General features: G+C 49.9%; 1 protein-coding gene across 1 annotated transcript in view; it reads right to left on the bottom strand.

Annotated features, from left to right (window-relative positions):
- Window positions 1–2,866: 2,866 nt before the first annotated feature.
- The window catches only part of CBL (Cbl proto-oncogene), a 39,988-nt gene continuing 24,860 nt past the window's right edge, over window positions 2,867–17,994 (bottom strand). Inside the window, exons 5-16 of the mRNA XM_080567914.1 lie at window positions 17,791–17,912; window positions 16,988–17,125; window positions 16,091–16,178; window positions 15,573–15,704; window positions 14,955–15,158; window positions 13,350–13,481; window positions 12,481–12,858; window positions 11,400–11,494; window positions 10,743–10,898; window positions 10,156–10,259; window positions 9,480–9,662; window positions 2,867–7,303 (exon numbers count right to left, since the gene is read on the bottom strand). Of these exons, the coding sequence (XP_080424040.1) occupies window positions 7,023–7,303; window positions 9,480–9,662; window positions 10,156–10,259; window positions 10,743–10,898; window positions 11,400–11,494; window positions 12,481–12,858; window positions 13,350–13,481; window positions 14,955–15,158; window positions 15,573–15,704; window positions 16,091–16,178; window positions 16,988–17,125; window positions 17,791–17,912 (2,013 nt within the window). The 3' untranslated portion in view covers window positions 2,867–7,022. The remainder of the gene's footprint in view (window positions 7,304–9,479; window positions 9,663–10,155; window positions 10,260–10,742; window positions 10,899–11,399; window positions 11,495–12,480; window positions 12,859–13,349; window positions 13,482–14,954; window positions 15,159–15,572; window positions 15,705–16,090; window positions 16,179–16,987; window positions 17,126–17,790; window positions 17,913–17,994) is intronic.

Here is a 17,994-nt window from a genome sequence, read left to right as displayed (position 1 = left end):
CTGCTGCTAATAAGTGTTAATAGGCAATTAGTGGCAGCTAATGGGAGGTACTGATAGGAATTAACGGGAAATTCTGTTAAGATCCTAATAGATGATGGATCAATGTGGATAGTAACAGGTAATTCTGTACAGAGATTCTAATTACAAATGGTGTTAAGAGCTAATAATTGATAACAGATAACTCTATTAATAAGGATTCCGATAGATAATCCTAATATTAGATTGCAATACATAATTATGTTAGTGGGGGCTGCAGATACTAAAAGCCAACCTGTTAATAGAATTTAATAGACCCCAATAATAGAAGCTGTTAGGTAATTGTATTAATAGCTGCTAATTCCTGCTCAGAGGTAACTCGGCAGTAGGCTCTAAGGGGTAAGAAATTAAAATAGCTCCCTGTATTGATAGCCAGTATTAATTAACTATTTATGTAATAGCTAATTAAAGTAATAATATATAATAAAGTAATAATATATAAAATAAAGTTATATATATATATATATATATATATCTGTATATAAAGTTAGACATAAAAGTATATATAAAGTTATATATAAGAATAAAGCTATTAATAGATATTTCTCCTAAAGGATCCTAAGGGATTATAACTGGTGGTCATATCTCAGCTTCTTCAGGTAGTAGCTGATAATTCCTGGGGATAGGGTCTGATACACTTTAATAGCTAACTACTGATAGTAATAATACTAAACTAGAGTAATGTGTTAGGTTTCGCAGTAACAGCTTTTAATAGCTAACTGCAGTAATAGTAACAGCTATTAATGGGTAAACCTAGTGAAAGATAGAGGGAATTTTAATGGGGTGGAGTTAATTTTTGTCACAGGCTCGCATGTGATGCAGGCTCTGGGATTTCTGATGGAGGTGGGGGCAGCACGGGGTGTCACAGCTGTCACAGCAGCACCCCCACAGCGCCCCGACTGCCCTGCCCCTGGCACTGCCCTGCCCCGGGGGTGCTTGGGGTGCACCCAGAGCGGGGAGGGGACCCGGCCAGGACAGGTGCCCCCACCCAGGACATCCCCACCCCACCTGGGGACGTGCTCAGGGAGGACAACGGGGGGGTGAGGATGGGGGAAGGGGGACGGGGGGAGACCTTTGCAGCGCCTCGGAGGCGCTGGGCACTGACGGCACAGCGCTGCCCCCGTGCTGAGCGGGGGGAGGCCACTGGAGGGGGGCAGCGGGTGGGGGATGGAGCCCCCCGATGGGGCTCCTGCGGCCATAAGGGCTGGAGGGGGGGCCCAGCTCAGACCATGCCGCAGCCCCCACGGGACCCCGCTGAGGCCTTTGGGACCATTTCATGCACCTGGAGCCACCGGAGACCGCCGGCCTCAAGTGCCTCCAGTACAACCCCAGTACAGCCAGCCCCAACTGGGAACCAGTACAGCCAACCCCAACGAACCTCGCTCGGCTTCGGGCGGCACGCCACCAGAGTCCACTTGACCTCGGTTGACCCCCATGACCTCAATTGACCCCGGTGTCCTCATTTGACCCCCGTGTCCTCATTTGACCCCCAATTAACCTCATTTGACCTCTCAAGCCATTTTCTTTTGAGTCCCCTTGACCTCAGGTGACCCCGGTGTCCTCATTTGACCCCGGTGTCCTCATTTGACCCCAATTAACCTCATTTGACCTCGCGAGCCATTTTCTTTTGAGTCCCCTTGACCTCAGGTGACCCCCGTGTCCTCATTTGACCCCGGTGTCCTCATTTGACCCCAATTAACCTCATTTGACCTCTCGAGCTATTTTCTTTTGAGTCTCCTTGTCCTCAGATGACCCCGGTGTCCTCATTTGACCCCCGTGTCCTCGTTTGACCCCAATTAACCTCATTTGACCTCTCAAGCCGTTTTCTTTTGAGTCCCTGTGTCCTCATTTGACCCCCGGTGTCCTCATTTGACCCCGTGTCCTCGTTTGACCCCCAATTAACCTCACTTGACCTCTAGCACCACCTTGGTTTGAGTCCTCTTGGCCTCGCTCAACCCCACGGGCCCCCCCCCCCCATAGCCCACCACATGCCCACGGGCCCTGTACGTGCCCCATTACTGCAGCGTCCGCCTCCCCCTCCCAGGCAGCCCCTGCCGGACCCCACAGCCTCTGCCAGCCCCAGGGCCCGCGGTCAGGGCCAGCGGGGGCCCCGAACCCCATCCCCAAGGCTCACAGCTCCAGCAGGGGTCATCGGGCCCCAACAGGGTCTGACGGGGTCGTGCAGCCGCTAACGGAGTACCGGGGGTGTGTTTCGTTATGGATGTGTCAGTAACCTTGAATTCGTTATAGCTCCAATATCTATAAGGGCATGTATTGTTAATTCTATAACGTGATGGATTATATTTTATGAATTATATTCTATATACGTCCATAAATGACAGGCAGTAATTGTTAGCCTTTTGGAGCTGATTTTCTGCCGGGCAGACGGAGGCTAACGGCCCCTCGCAGAGCAGGATTTGGGTTTCAGGAGCCACTCGGCACCGTACGGGCCCTGCAGAACCCAGCAGAAGACGCCTCGGGCCCCTGTCAGGCTCTGTTAAGGTTTGGTAACAACCCTCTTCACCTGAACCTCGGCCTTTAATTATTTCTTTTGGATTACGTCAGCCCTCGGTTGGCTCCAGCAGAGCATGTTGCACTCTAGCAGTAGACTTCCGAGCACAACCGTCATGTAAACCTTTCCTGCTCTCATTTTGTGAGCATCCCTGACGTTAATTAGGATTAGGTAATGGTGCGGAAGCAGGTCCTAGGTCAGTGACATGTGTAAGGGACGCGGGGGATGGACCGAACGTCCCAACTTGGGCACTCTGAGCGAGGTGACGAGCGCGACGCTGCTCCTCCAGGGCTCACAGAACCACCACAACCCAGCCGCTCTGCTACGACAAAGGAAATTTTATTTAAAAATAAAACTTTGTTTTGTTTTCTTTGTACTGACACAGGTGAATGAAATCCCAAAGAAGCTCTTAGTGGGCAGCATACAAGGATGGAAACAATTAATAAATAACATTAGTATAACCTCTAAACATTAACAATGCATTTGCAAACAAAATGAGGACTTTAAACCAAGTGAACCTTAAAGCTCAGCTACTCTCTGTAAGAATATTTACCTTCTGTTTTTCCTTATTCTTTACAGATCTGAAAGGATTAAATACTGCTATTATACTTTATATTAATGACACTATTATATTTTTTTTAAAATATTTTGTGAAAATCTCAACATTTTTAACACTGACATTATACAAATCGGTGTTTGTCACTCAAGAGACGGAACGACTGCTCCTCCCCCACCAGAAATTCCAAAAAAAAAAAAAGATTTCCAGCAGGAACTTTAAAAACACGCGTCCTTATTCCCCAACTCATTTTTTAACGTGGCGCCTTCGGGAAGGCGCCCTGGGAGTTGCATTTTTTCTTGCTCAACTGAAAAAAAAAAATAATAAAATAATAATAATAATAATAAAAAAAAAAACATTTACAGTAATGGCCCTGCCTCAAGGTTTGGCTACAGTAACGAACTCCGGAGGCGACATGCTGCGCCCCGAGGCAAGGCTCAGCCAGGGGCATGCAGGAAAGCGGGTTATGGGGAAAGCAAATCCGCTGCTCGCTGCCCAGCCACCCAGCCTCCCCCTCGGGATACGTCTCGCTGTGGATCCCGCTCGGCCGCGGCGGCTCCGGGCGCCCCGAGACACCGAAACCTCGAGCGAGGCGGCCGCCGGGCGCAGGGACGCGGAGCGGTGCCCGCGTTTTGTGCCCCAGCTCCTCCCGGACCAAGGGGTTTGCTGCTTGCTTTGCGTCCTGGCTTGGCAGGTGAGGGGGTGGAAAACCAGCTTTTTTTTTTTTTTAAGAGCAGAACTCGTATTTTGTTACGAGCCAAACCACTCCCGTCCCACGGCTCTCCTGTCCTCCGCACCAGCCCCGGCAACTCACTGCCGGCACCAGGCCGAGAAGGAAAGCTCCGCAGCCACAATGCTGCAAAACCCAGCAGGAGTGACAGCTGCCCGTCTCTCCCGCCCCTTCCTTTCGCACCTTTCGGAGGCACGCTTGCAGCTGCCTGCTCGGGCTCTTCCCTTTCGCAGGGGGTGCCCAGGCGCAGCCCGGCGGCGCGGCATTCCCCTCGGAAAGGCACGAGACATTTGGCTTCGGCTTTTTGAAAGAAGCACGATCAGTTTAGCTTCTTCAGAATAAAGAGCAAGGAGGTGAAGGGGAAAAAAAAAAAAAAAGAGAGAAAATCACATCAGGCTCACCTTTCTGAAAGAAAAACAAGAAGAAAAATACGCTGCGCAGTGCCTGGGCAGAGCCGGAAAACACGGGCAGACCCCGCTGCACGCCAGCGGTGCAAGCAAAACGCTCCCAGGCCTAAGAAAAGCCAAGGCTTAAGCTTCTTAAATTAGTTCGAGGACCAAATGGTGCACAGACAGGACACATGCAGGGAAGTTAGCGACACACGCCACGAAGGTTGCTCTCCCTAATTGCCAAGACCTGGACAAACACCCGCGGGGACGCCCCAGAGAGGCGGACGAACCCTGAGGGCGGTCCCGCGACAGCTCTGCGAGGCCCGGCTGAACCGGGCACCCCGGGGCTCGCATGGGACAGGGCGCCGCTGCTGCGGGCGCAGGCGCTGTGCAGACCACGAGCTGGGGCTTGCTAGCTGGCCGGACTTGGCTCTTCTGCACGACCCAGCCTCACGCCACACTTGAACTCGCTCGGGCTGAGCTTACGCGGCAAAGACGGCGCCGAAGCGGCTCCGAAAGCAACGCGGAGCTTGGGGAGAACGCGGAGGAGAGGGGAAGGAACAGCAGGGCTCCCTCCCAAAACGACAAAGCCGGGAGCTAACTCGGATACGCTCGGGGCGGCCGGACAGCCTGCAACGCGCAGAGCTGCCCAGAGCTGCCCTGAGCTGCCCCCGTCCCCGCACAGCACCCCCGGTGCTGGACACACCAGGGGCCGAGGCTGCCAGGGCACTTGGACAGCAAGAGCAGGGCTGGTGCGTGATTACTGCCGGCTGTCGGGGGCAGGAGAAAGGAAAACCCTTCCTCCCCGAGCGCAGGATGCGGGGACATCACCTCGTCTGCAGCTCAGCACCTCCAAAAGGCCGGATCCTGCTTCCGGCAGCTCTGCACCGCTGCCGAGCCCCGTGTTGATGGGCAGAAACCTCACCAGCGCGCTGCAGTTGCACGTTTCAGCCCTGGCCCTAAAATAGCAACAGTAAGAGCTGCACTTAAGGGATCTCCTTACAGTTTCAGAGACCGTTTTATTACAGAAAGGAGGGGAGCGAGGAGCCAGCTCGTGCTTTTAAACTGCCCGGACCCCCCCGCATCCATTTACAAAGCTGCAGGTTTAGAGAGAGACCCACGCTGCGCATCAAACAAACGTTTTAGGCTTAATTTCCTTGCTAATATTCTAAGTCCCCCCCCGCCAACCGCGAGCTGTTTCCCCGAAATCTGGGCCCAGCTCCTGGATTCTTTAAAAGGGCTAAACTGCATCCAGCTGCCCCGAGCACGCCGGCAGCGTTTCAAGCTGCAACCCTTCGCCTAGTGACTGCTGCTGCCCTGGGAGTGATGCAAATAATGCAGGACACGCTTTGAAAGGCTGGCAGCCTCGCGGCGTACCCAGAGGGCCGTCCGTCTGTCAGGCTGGGATCTGCGTGTCCCTGCTCGATCGAAAGCCCCTCCAAAGGCACCACGCTGCTCACACACAAGCATATTACGAACAGAGTTAAGTAGCTGAGTATGCTGGTCAGGTTTTGTCCGAGGAACAGCTGAGTCCTGACTCTCAAAGCCCAGTGTGATTGCTTTACGGCTACAGAAGCGTCCCAGATCCGCTCTAACACAAGCTCTGGCGACTCCTCGGAGAAATGGAAACGGAAAGAAGAGCCCCCCCGTGTTGTTGCGACAGCCATGCAGAGAACCGCTGCGTTTATTTTGCTGCAAAGCAGGCACGATACCGACGACGACATCAGCTGCACGCACCGGCTCCACGGGACAGCCTGGCACAAAAGACAACTGGCTCCCACGAAAGCTCTCTGGAGGAGACGACGGAATGTGCGTGAAGGCCACTAGGCTGCGACAGCCACCATGCAGTTAAGATAAATAAAACACCGCGCTTACCAGGTGCAACATTCCTAGAGAAAGAGAGCATGGGAGTGGCCGGCGGCGGCTGCTCGAGCCCGGCAGGGCTGCACTCGAGCCTGAGCACCGCAGCACAAAACGCTCGAGGCTAAAAAAAAAAAAAGAGAAGCAGCAGCCAGTTCTTTGCTCTCCCTCGAATTCTTCCCGCCCTCTCCCACCCCTCAAAGACACGCGGGACTCGCAGCACATCCAGCGCCCTGGAATCCGACGCTGCCGGGGAGAGGACACGTGCGACAGAAATCCAACTCCCAGCGCTGCCGCGAGCAAAGCGCCCTGCAGAAGCTGGGCACGCTAGCTCCAGGCGAAAAGGGATGACATAAATCGTGAGCAACAAACGCTATTATTACAGGTAAGAGGGCAACGCCACAGCTAACGGGAAGCAATCAGAAGATTTCTTCCAAGGTCTCCTGTTTATTCCCAGCAGAACGCGACCGCTCGGCTGCTCCGAAAAGCCTGAGCCAGACAGCCAGCAGCCAGCAGGTCCAAACCTAGTACCATGAACCACAGGACACACCACACTGACCCGGAGACTCGGTTTCTCAGAGCATTCACTTCGAATTCACAGCACAAAACACTCCCCCCAGCCTCCAGGGCATCGGTTCTGGGATCCCTCGTTGCAACACCTCTCTCTACCAGCACCCCGGAAACAAATCCGTTCTCTCAGCCAAGAGGTCGGGGGGAAAGGACTCCAAGACACACACTGTATAAAACACCGCTCCGCTGCGTTTCATCCCACTGCTTTGAAATCTGGAACCACAAAAACCTGATAACTGATTCGGGAAGAGGCAGGGCTGACCTCCGCACGCAGTCTCTAAAGGAACCCCCTTCCCCTTCGGTGCGCAGCCGGGCTGCGGCCGCCCGGGCAGCTGGTCCGCAGAAGTTGCAGGCGTCGGAGGTGATGTGCTATGTGGCCACGTGCGCCGGGGAGGAGACGGAAACAAACTCCCGGAGAATATTCTTGGCCATTTCAATATTGTTATGTGCAATGAGCAGCGCTTTCTGAATGTCCTGATATGAGTAGCCTTGGTTCATGAGGTTCTCGATCTCGCTGGAGAGCTGCAGCGACGCGCTGGTCCCGCTGCCGGCCCCACCTGGCTGGCAGCTCCCGGCTTTTCGCTCTGAATTTATTCTCCGCGGCAGAGGCTTGGGCGGCCTTTCTGGAACTTGAGAGCCATCCGAAAAACCTGGAAGGAGAAATAAACGCGTCGCTTCAAGGAAGGGCAGGGACTCTTTTTTTTTCGGAAGAGAGCAGGACTGACATCAGACTGATAAATGGCACTCGGACACGCGCCGCTATCTCGACTCAGCCCCATCCTCCCGCACCATGGCACCGATCAGCACACGCACAAAATGGAGTTTATTAGTCACAGCTCCCCCGCCACAAGCTCTCCAAAAACCGAGTTCTGTCTCAGAAGGGAACGCTCCTCTTCCTCTGCCAGCCCCTCGGCCAGGGCCACCCACACGAGCTCCTGCTGAAGCCCACCCTAGCCTCCTGGGGAACAAAAAGAGCAGCCAACAAACCAAGCGGGACACCAAACATCGCAGGGATTTAACTAGTGCCTGGCAGAGAAAATGCATTATTTACTGTGTTAATCCGACGTCTGATAATTTTGAGTCCTGACCTCCCATACCACTGCAGAAAACATTTTTTCCTACTTTGCACATGACAAGAAACCCTTCTGCGTGAGTATTTGACATCACCTTAAAGCAAGCTGTGTTTGTCTGCTGGAAAAACCTCTTCGAGGTACTCAGGATAGATTTTCTAACAGCTGAACTGGTGTACAACACGCAAATCCTTAAGCCTGGGAATGTCCAAACAATCGCCCTTTAAGACTGGCACCGCAGCCCCGTTCAGAACAGCAGCAGTCATCGTGGGGCCTTCCTGAAAAACCTCACCAAGAGCGCTAAGCTGGAGAAGGCTCCTCAGAAAACAAATTCATTGAGGCTTCCTCACCAGCCACAAGGCAGCTCATCTCCCCGACCGTCCCAGAACAAGCTCCTGACACATAAAAAGCTTTTTGTACGTTTGAGAAAAAGGACTACCCACTCCTCTCCCCCAAAGTGTCTTTCGAAATAGCTGTTTCAGCCTGAACCGGCTCAAATTTCAGAGACCACAGGTCAATTTGAAAGGGCAACTACCAGCTCAGCTTTTTTGGTAAATGATTAAGAAACTAAATTGTAGGGCACCATGCGTGAGAACATAAATCTGCCAAAAGGCATCCCTCACTAGCCAGGCTTCGACAGTGGCCAATACCCAAAGTTTCAGAAAACTGCAGAAGCTTCCCAGGGCAGTAACAATCAGCATTTCCTCAGCATTTTTCGTTAGCAGATCTCCAGACCCTACAAAGCAGGACAAAAGCACTATAATTTCAGGGTTGTATAAACAAAGAAGGGTCAATGATTAAGCTCCGTAGTTCATCTGGGAGCAGGATGTGAGCTCCCTCTGCCCTCCTTATCCCATATTCTACAGACACACTCACAGAGTGAGGCAGGGAGGAGTGGCAAAAGCTAACAAATCTCTTTGAACTGATAAATTCTTCTCTGAGCTGAAGAAGAGGAAACTTTGGAAACGGGAATCGGTGAAGCAGGTGAGCAGAAGACTCCGTGGGACGAGCAGGCCTGGGTACAGGAGGCTCTGCCTCCTGCCAGCCTCCAGAAGGAACGAGAAACTCGCTCCTCTCACTTGGCAAACGGCCGGACGTTGAGACGTGCTGAATCCTAAAGCCCCCCAACAGGAAGTTTCAGAGCTTCCTCTGGTGCCCCTGAGCGGTTGTAGGGAAGAAGTCAAGCGTTATTTGGAAAGGCTTTCGGAGAGACGAGGCTTTGGTTGTCCCCTGGAGAGTGTGTCTCGCAGCCAGAAGGACAAGATGTCCCCTGCTCCCCGGGGACAAAAAGCTGACCTTGCCGAGCCGCCGTGTCCTTGCTCAAGGAAGCCCAAAGCACCAAACGGGACACTTGTGCCATCTGCTGGCAACAACCGCACCCGAGACAGAAAGAGCGCACGGCCAGCCATCCCGCCTTCAGCTTGAGCAGCGATGAGCGGTAATATCGCCAAGCTCTGTTCCATGCCCTGGCACAAACTCCGGGCTATGCCCTGTATGACACGATGGCCTAGGGAACATCCTTAAAGCTGAGAAAAGGTTTGGCTAACTGTGATTTAAGTGTGATTTACTAGCTCAGTGATTTAAGTCAGTAAGGAAATGTAGTACAAGTCGCAAACCAAACTGAGCAAATGAGGACCAGTGTAATTCCGCCTTGCAAATCTGATTTTACAGCCTCCCCACAAAACCCTGAGTCAGAGACACAAGTTTCAAGCCATCAGTGCGTGCTATAGCATCCGGAGTACAGCTGTTCTCTAACCTGTTACAGGGTCGTTCTCCAAAGACATTCGGCTGAAGGCAGGCGTGGCGTTGGAGATATCAGACAGTGTGCGACGAGCAGTAGCAACTGGTAGTGGTGGTTTGGGGATATCGTAGCCATCTTCTTCATTTTCTGATTCTTCGGGGCCATTGCTGGCAGTGGCTGCAGCCAGATCCCCTTCATCTGGAAGAAGAGACACAGTCCGAGCTCTGGGAGTGAACAGAGCCCCGTCTCTCCAGGCAGACTCTGCTCTGCAGTCCATAAAAGCACTGACAGGACACAGAACTGCTGGCCCTTGCTGCCAAAGGTTCAATGGAAGCTCTTTCCAGAAGGCAGCGCTAGATAAAAATTTCTTACCATAGATGTGGGCTGACAGCTGCTGCAGCTGCTTACAGCAGCAAAGCCCAGAAAACAAAATCTTCAAAACAGCCATTTTTTAAACAACTGTTGAGTATTTTTACAGTGCATTCCAGCCCGGCTGCTCACCAACATCCCCACATGCAGCCTGCAGTACACAGACACAAATGCTTCCACATACACCCTAGCTATTTCGACAACAAAAGCAACATTTAATTTAGCCTAAAATGCTATTCCAACTGGCACTGGGACCAATGCATTGTGTCCCAGGTTTATTTGTTGATGTTTTTGTGTCTTTTTTATCAGCACACCCACTCACCAGAAGCGCTGACAGTCTCAAAAGCAGAGGACACTGCTTGGGAGTGAATGTTGTACATCGCTTCGTACATGCAGCCATCCGTCTGCTGGTCGCACTCCAGAACTCTGCGGGAGAGAACACACATCTCCCTTCACACAGGTGACAGTGGTCAACCATCGCCCAGCTTCTGTCACTGAGATTATCCACAGACACCTGCTTCAAAATGAAACCACCGCTGTTCTGAGAAAGAGCATTTGTTTCTCTAAGCGCTCTAGTGATGTCTGTTGCAAGACAGCAGATCGGCATAGAAGAGTTTAGCTGATACCACCAGAAAAAAACCTTTTCACAGAATTTTGCGCTTCAGGGGCTGCTGCCGTTATCAGCAGAAAGAGGTGGAAGCGGTTATCTAGCCCTTTTAATACTGCGTAAGGATTCTGCAAAAGAGCAGTAGCCACATCTCATTTGCAGTTCGCTACGTTAGTCTAGATCTGGTGAGCATCACTGGGGGAATTCAGCCAACAGAGCAAGCAAAATCTCCACCCTGGTAAACAAATATGCTTCCCCAGAGCTGCGAGGAGGAAGAACAGTACATGCAAACAGCGTCTCACCGCAAACTCTGAGTCATTTCCACAGGCATTTTGATCTCTGGTTTTTGTACAGCAGGACCTGGAGGCACCACTGGCAGAGAGGAAGGTGACATGTATTCAGTGTCTTCGTCGCTTTCAGACTGTTCCCCAGGAGGCAGTTTTGGTACAGGCAGTGGTCTGGAGGCAGGAGAAACAAGATATAAACACCAGAAAAGCATTTACTCTAAATCTAATTAATATCAAAGTGGCCTTTCAAACCCACAGCCGAGGTAACAGTGCTAAATTGATACTGCCTAGAGAAATAACCTGGCTTCAGTACTTGCAGCAGCCCAGCTGCAAGGTCAAGCTGGCATAAGGTCACTATGAAGAGGCAGTTAACAGTATCATACGCATCACCTGCTTCACAATGTACCTTTAGAAAGACCAACTCAGAATTAAAGTTATAGAAGAGCTAAAGGTAACTATAGCCTGATTCCTATCGCCACAGCCAAAGGTAACTGTCACCACCATCCACAGATCTTCGGGATGCTGATTTCATCTACTTTCATCTAGACTGTGTGCTTTGAATAAATAATCCATCCGAGACTGAAACTAAGGCTTGACAGAGTTACACCAAATTCTGTCCCCGGCACCAGCATGCACAGAGACCTACAATGACCCGCCTAGGGAACAACATACCTGGCAGCTAAGGAGTAGATAGCGTTGGCAGAGGAGGAGGGTTTAATTTTGGGGTGCTCACACTCTGAGGTTGCTGGTGGACCACTGTTCAAGCTCTGAAAGAAAGAAGTCCACAAGAGGAATTAGAGGCACCAGGTCTGCCCGTGTAGTTACAAAACTGTTTGCTGGTCATCCAGCTGGGGATGGATGTCAGCCAGTCAGCCAGTTCTTGGGGACGAAGCATCTTCATTTATTCAAAAGCATTTACTGACACCTTAGAAATCCAGAAGTTCTGATGCTTTTCCCTCACTGACAGCACAGGCACAGTTTTTCTCCTGTTGCTTATTGCCTGTTTACACAAGAACTACAGGAACTCTTATCTTTGAGACTCTAATGACTTTGCTAAACTCAGCTGAAATTGGCCAAGAGGCCAAAATGTTAATAGGGAAAAGAGGAAAAGGATGCAGACAAGCGTATATACAGAGACTGAATGACAACTGTGCAACTGTCAATTCCTTAGACGATCTGGCTAAAAATGTACTTGCTTTCAATTTTTCAAGAAAGCTGGGGGTTTTAAAAGGAAAAGATAGGCAAAAGGGATCAAGGAAAGCAAAACTGCCTGTGATTTCTCTTAGAGAACAATATGTTGGGCTACTAAGTTACACATCATGATATTATTAATAATAACAGACCCAAATCTAACTCAGATTTTACCACGTTAAAGTAATCATTGTTTCTGTGTGCACGTTTCACAGGACTGAATCCTGAGAGGAGGAAATTATACTTTTTCAGCACACCGGCTCCTAATGCAAAACATTCTTGGTTTTTCAAAATTCAAAGGTGAATTATGATCATGAAATTGTGGCTCCTGACTGCTCAAAGGTAACTGGCAGATAAACCGAGATTTCAGCCTTGCTCCCAAGAGGCAGGAAAGTACAGCCCTATGAAGTCCTCCCATTATTCTCCCTTGCCTGGCATTCACCAGTTCCTCTCCATCTCTCCCTTGGCACAGGAATGCCCTATTCAGATGCAAATGAGAACAGGGCACCTTGGAAGACCTAATTCCTTAAAACCAACCTTCACCCCCATCAGGTCTACTCACCACTTGGTTGTCCAGGCTGAGCGTGCTCCCAAGCCGATGGCTCTCAGCCCTGGAATCCATCTGAGAGGGCAAGGAGAAGGGAAGCGAGTGCCTGTTCGACAGCTCCCTCCCTGTCCAGTGGTCACCGGGGCTGAGAGCTGCGGAGGGGGCTTTCGGAATCGGCCGGGAGGGCCACGGATCTCCCTGGCGGGTGGAGGGCACGGGGGGCGGCTTGTCTCTGGAAGGACAGTCCCCCGGCGTGCAGGGCAGGGGCCGTCTCTGAGGCCGACCCTCGGTCCCGATGGAGTGGGGTCTGTCCGGAGGCGGCGGCGGCGGCAGGTCACGGAGCGTGGGTGGGATCGGCAGAGGCTTGTCCTTGTGAAGGGTGCCAGGAGCAGCCTGGGAAGCAGAAGAACGCAAAAACATGGCTTAACAAAGGGAGTCCAGCCACAGAACACAGAAAGGTGGGAGGTGGGTGGCAGAAGGGTGAGGTCTGTTTTTGTTTCATCTGTTTTTTACGAGAAATTATCTCAACGGATGTGGAGTGATGCCAAGCTAGCTCTCCAGGGACACCTTCCCTACAAGCTTGTGGAGAGAACACAGTAATTACACGCAGCTACAGCTAGGCACTAAACACCCCAGATTATCTTTCTTGAATTAAAAAAAAAAAAAAGAACAACTCAGGGCATCATTGGATTGGATTCCAAATAAAGGATACTAAGTGTTTCAAAAAACTTCAACTGTGCATTATTTACACAAGTCAATAAGTCATAGGAATGGCTATTTTGCCATCAGGGATGTCACAGAGAACATAAAGGATTTACCAAAGCACTCTCCTTTCTAACTGCCCCACCAAAATCCCACCCGAAAGGGCAAGGCGTGTGTTTTACCTTTGAAGAGGTCCCAGGGCTGGAAGCCCCAGGAGGGTTGGACACTCGCTGCTGCAGAAGATCCAGTCGTGGTGGCACGGGAGGGAGGGTGGCCTGTGGAGCTACCGAGAAAGGAGAAGGAGGACGTTCAACCTGAAAAAGACCAGGAAAATCAACAAATGACAAAATCCAGCAGAGCTCCTCTTCCTTGGAGAGGCTTTCAGGTTCAGTGACTTGTGCTGGCTCCAGTATCACTGCTGGTAACAAATGACTGTATTAATGCCAACCACACAGCAGTAATTTAAGGTAATTTCACAGCACAACTGCATTTGTCTTGCAGCAAGCCTTGAGCATCACTAACTGGCTTAACTGTGGCACAAAACCACAATTGCACACTTAGGGGCACAATAAAGGACAAGCCGTTTTGCTGGAGTAACAAACCCGCCCTGAGCAGCAGCAAGCTGCCTTTCTTTTCGACACGAGAGGGCGTGATCTGCTGCAAATCCTACTCATCACTGCAGGCACCGCTGTGCAAAGTACCTTGACTGGTGTCATGGCTGTTGCAGCAATCATTAGCGTGCAGCAAAACCTCCATTTTTGTCCCTCTTTTTCTACCTGACAGAACTGTGCCTCTTCTCTTTCTTATAAAGCTTATTTCACGAGAAAGGTTAGCACTACGTAACTTTGAAAACCTTTACACACGTCTGAACTCACTGATTGCCAGCAAATACGGCATGCTAGCCCACTGCAAACCACAACAGGATGTCACAGCAAGGAAACTGTGCTTTGCTTCCCCAAGTTATGTATACAAAAACAATCCCCAGGACTACAGTTTACAGTATTTCACAGGGTGGAAGCTAAAGAGAAATCTGACCATAGGTTAACCAGCGCAGAGCATTCCTTGTGACCAGACAAAGCAGCCTATTTTAGTGGATTCAACTATTAAAAATTAGTCAAATTCAAAACCACTTTCCCATGCTGTAAAACAATGCTAACTGTAGATGCGCAAGAGAAGCAATGAGCATTTAGAAAAAAATGTGCAGGGATGCACAAAGAATGCCTGTCACTAATGGCAGAGAGTTATCAGACCTCTGTTTATCAGACACCATATAAAAAGATGACAGACAAACTGACTTGCTCAGCAAAATACCCTGCCCTCTACCCAGTTACTCATCAGGACCTTGGGAAGACCGTACCTGGTTGGCTGCATTCACCGCTGGGGAAAATGGATGAGCTTTTGCCAATACGAGTGAAGTATGGCTAATAAGTGAAAAGCAGCATTGCTAAGCATGCAGAGAAGTGTTCCAGACCCAGACCTTACATTTCAATAGATCAAGGCAGCCTTTTCACCCTTCTAAAGGCCGACAAACACCCAGTCTCTCAAGGCAACGTACAAACGATCAAAGCGTGCTCGCTGCTGCTTAACAGAACAGCGTGAAGTGCACTGACAGCACTGAACCTGAATCCCTATTTACTTCACCCTCTCCATATTGATCAAAATCCCCCGTTATAAGGTCTGCCAACCCTCGCGTGCACAAAGCACTAAGACCACATCCCCTGTGAGGGAGAACACGCGGTCTTTGTACACACTGCCGCATCTCCTAGCACACAATCAGGCGCCCTTACTTTGGTACCAGCGAGTTCTTTCATCATGAAGAGGGAATCATCGGCTCTGTCGTCGTCGTCATCATCATAGTTGGGTGAGGGAGTTCCTTCTGCCCCTTGCCGTGATAATCCTCCTCCTCCTCTGGGGTCAAACGGGTCTACTACAATCGGTTCCGTGCCTTTGATTTCACAGCGGCAAAAAGGGCAGCCCTGGCCTTCTGATTCCTTCAGGGAAGAGGAGAGATCTGTTACAACCACCCCTGAGATGCAGAGGTTAAATACACGGGTAATATACAGAGAGGTTTAGGCCTGCTTATAGGCAGGTACCTTTCAAATGAGGGGAAGAGAAAGACAAACTGTGCTATAAATATGGAAGATTTTCTGTCTGGAGCAGAGGAACAGCTTTTTAGCAAGTCCTTGCACTTCTTGCCTGTTCCTGTACTGAGATCAGGCATCTGACCACCTTCTCCCTGGGCAGGAGAAACCAGCATTTGTATTTCTGAACTACAGGCTTATGTCCTCGGTCACACTCCCTCACCTCCATACCTGAAGGAAACTAAACAGTTTTGGGAAGAGGATATACTGCTTCTGTAAAAAAGCAACTAGCCTCACTCAGATAAACAAGAGCCAACGCCTCACCTGCCACGCAGTGAGACAGGACGTGCACATCAGGTGGCCGCACGGTTCAATCTTCACATCCTTGTCGTTTTCAGCACATATTTTACACAGCTGGAACGTGGAGCCCATCTCACAATACAATTCATATTGTTCCTTGGAGAAAGACAGACAGACATTGTTGATACTGTAAAACAATACGCAAGATTTATCACAGCAACAGGAAATCCAACGCAAGACATGCAGGACAAAATAAATTCCAAACACTAGAACACAGTACAAAAGAGAACAGAAATCTGCAAAAACTTCGTGATTTTAAGTGCTAGATACATCCACCAAGCTCTGAAAAATAAGTGGGCTTCAAGTTATCCCAGATTTTTATTTAGGTTTCCCAAGAACAGCCTGGGAACGCAGGGTTCAAGGGCACAGCCATGGTGGAGAGCACAGGAGAATGAATATTTTGCAGACCATTGTACAACAGCGCTAAAAACAAGCCTCGAAGCCAATGAGCGTGACAGGATAGGACAGAAGACTTTGCTCACCTGCGTAACTTTAATGTGGTCCTGAGGTGTGGGCTCACACAAGCCAGTCAAGTCAGGATTCTGATTCCGGCCATCGGGAAATAAATAACTGTAAGCAGTCGGGGGAAAAAAAGATCTCTCTCTATATATGTACACATATACACACACAAATAAACGTGCATATAAGGTTTCTTTTGGGGGTGGGGGAGAAAGGAAATAAAGAATGAGGGTGAGAACCAAGAGGAGGGAATTCAAGGTACTCTGAGTTCCAAGTAAGTTTTGGAAGAATATTCCTATCAGGCAAAAAACAAACATGCCATTCTTTAAAATAAAAAGAAGCTCGTTTTCCTTCCTGGGAGTAATTATTGTTTTAAACATGAGGTTATCGTCCTAGTTTACTATTCTAAAATCATCCTGCAGTGAAATTGCCATGTCCAGAGTAAGAAAACTGAGCCTGTAATAGTAGTTGTGCTAGCACAGGTTAAGGATCCGACTGCAGAAGAATGTATGACAAGGGAAACGCAGGCATACACTCATCGTCTGCTGCTGCAAAGCACAATGCAGATCTCCAGTGCAAATGATAGCTGAGTACTCTTGAGTGCCAGAACAGTTAAGCATATGAATTATTCCACTGACATCAATGGGGCTATTCACTTGCTTCAAGTGTTTTGCTGAATCAAGGTCTAAATAAAAAGGAAGAGCCGAGAGATGTCCAAAAGGGGGCTCGGTGATGTCAACAGCGATTGCTTGACCTCTGCAACACGCTGCCTCTCCTGAGGAGGAGACAACGTGTGATGAGCCCAGCGGGTGTATTTTACCATTCAAGTGACTTTCAGGCCTTACCACAGGATTAAGATGGATAATTCACAGGAAAAAACGGCGAAAGGACAAAAACCTTGCTATTGATAAGCTACTTACAAGCCTTCCCTGAAGCCATCGATCAGTGCTTGAAAAAGGGGTTTGTTGTGGGGGATTGTCTGAAGGATGTTCCCATCTGCAGTGACGTAGCCAATGGCCCACTGACCGAGTCGTGTGCAGCTCAGCCGGAAAATGTAACTGAAAACACAGAGGAGAAGAAATTTCGGTTCAGACTGGAACGGGCAGAAAAGACTAAATGTCAAGCAGGCAGCCTTTGTCCGGATATCTTAGGACATCAAATAAAAACTAGTAGGAAGAGCTGGATGATTTATACCAGCTTTTCTCACTTTACCCCCAGGCAGATCAAAGGAGAACTTTGCAATCTGATACAAAGTGAGAAAAGCTTCCAAGCACCGGGCTCCATGTGAAATGAAACCCAGGGTCCACAGCAAGAGAACTCAGCATCCTCATAATCATTTGTTTCAAATTATCTTAAGGAAAATAAAAAAAAACAGACCACACAAGGATTTAATTTTTAAAAGCAGCACAGAACTAGAGGTGCACTCTGGTGCACGCCTTGTTCAGGGTCCTGGCCAGCCCCCAGGTTAGGCTTGATCCGGCAGCGTCTGCCTCTGCCTCCTGCTCAAGCCCGAGGCGGCAGCCGGGACGTTTGTGCGGTGGGCTGGAGGTAAGTTGTGATGTGGAGAAGAATGTCTGAGCGCAGGACAAGCTAGAGTTTTTCTCAGTTTAAAATTTCTGAGGAAGGAGGACAAAGACAAACCCAAACCCAGTCTCCTCCGTCAGTGAGTAATCCCCGATGTTATCGAGAGCCATCAAAAGGGCCACTGCTGCCAAGCACCAACCTGCCAGGTTTGTGAATGAATTTCTGAAGCCGGGCTTTCACCTCATCATAGGTTAGGAATGCCATATAACCAGGGTGAGTCACCGCGAGGCTATTCCAGTTCCTGAGCAAAGAGGACCATGGCTATAGAAAGAACAAAGAAGTATATTAATAACACCACACGCTTCTAAGAGGCATCAACACACACAATGTTCCTTAAGAAAAG

This window comes from Anser brachyrhynchus (genome assembly GCF_964034855.1).
Source record: "Anser brachyrhynchus genome assembly, chromosome: 25".
Classification (NCBI taxonomy): domain Eukaryota; kingdom Metazoa; phylum Chordata; class Aves; order Anseriformes; family Anatidae; genus Anser; species Anser brachyrhynchus.
Note: the sequence above shows the minus strand (reverse complement) of the source record. Positions and strands in the feature narration are given on the sequence as shown.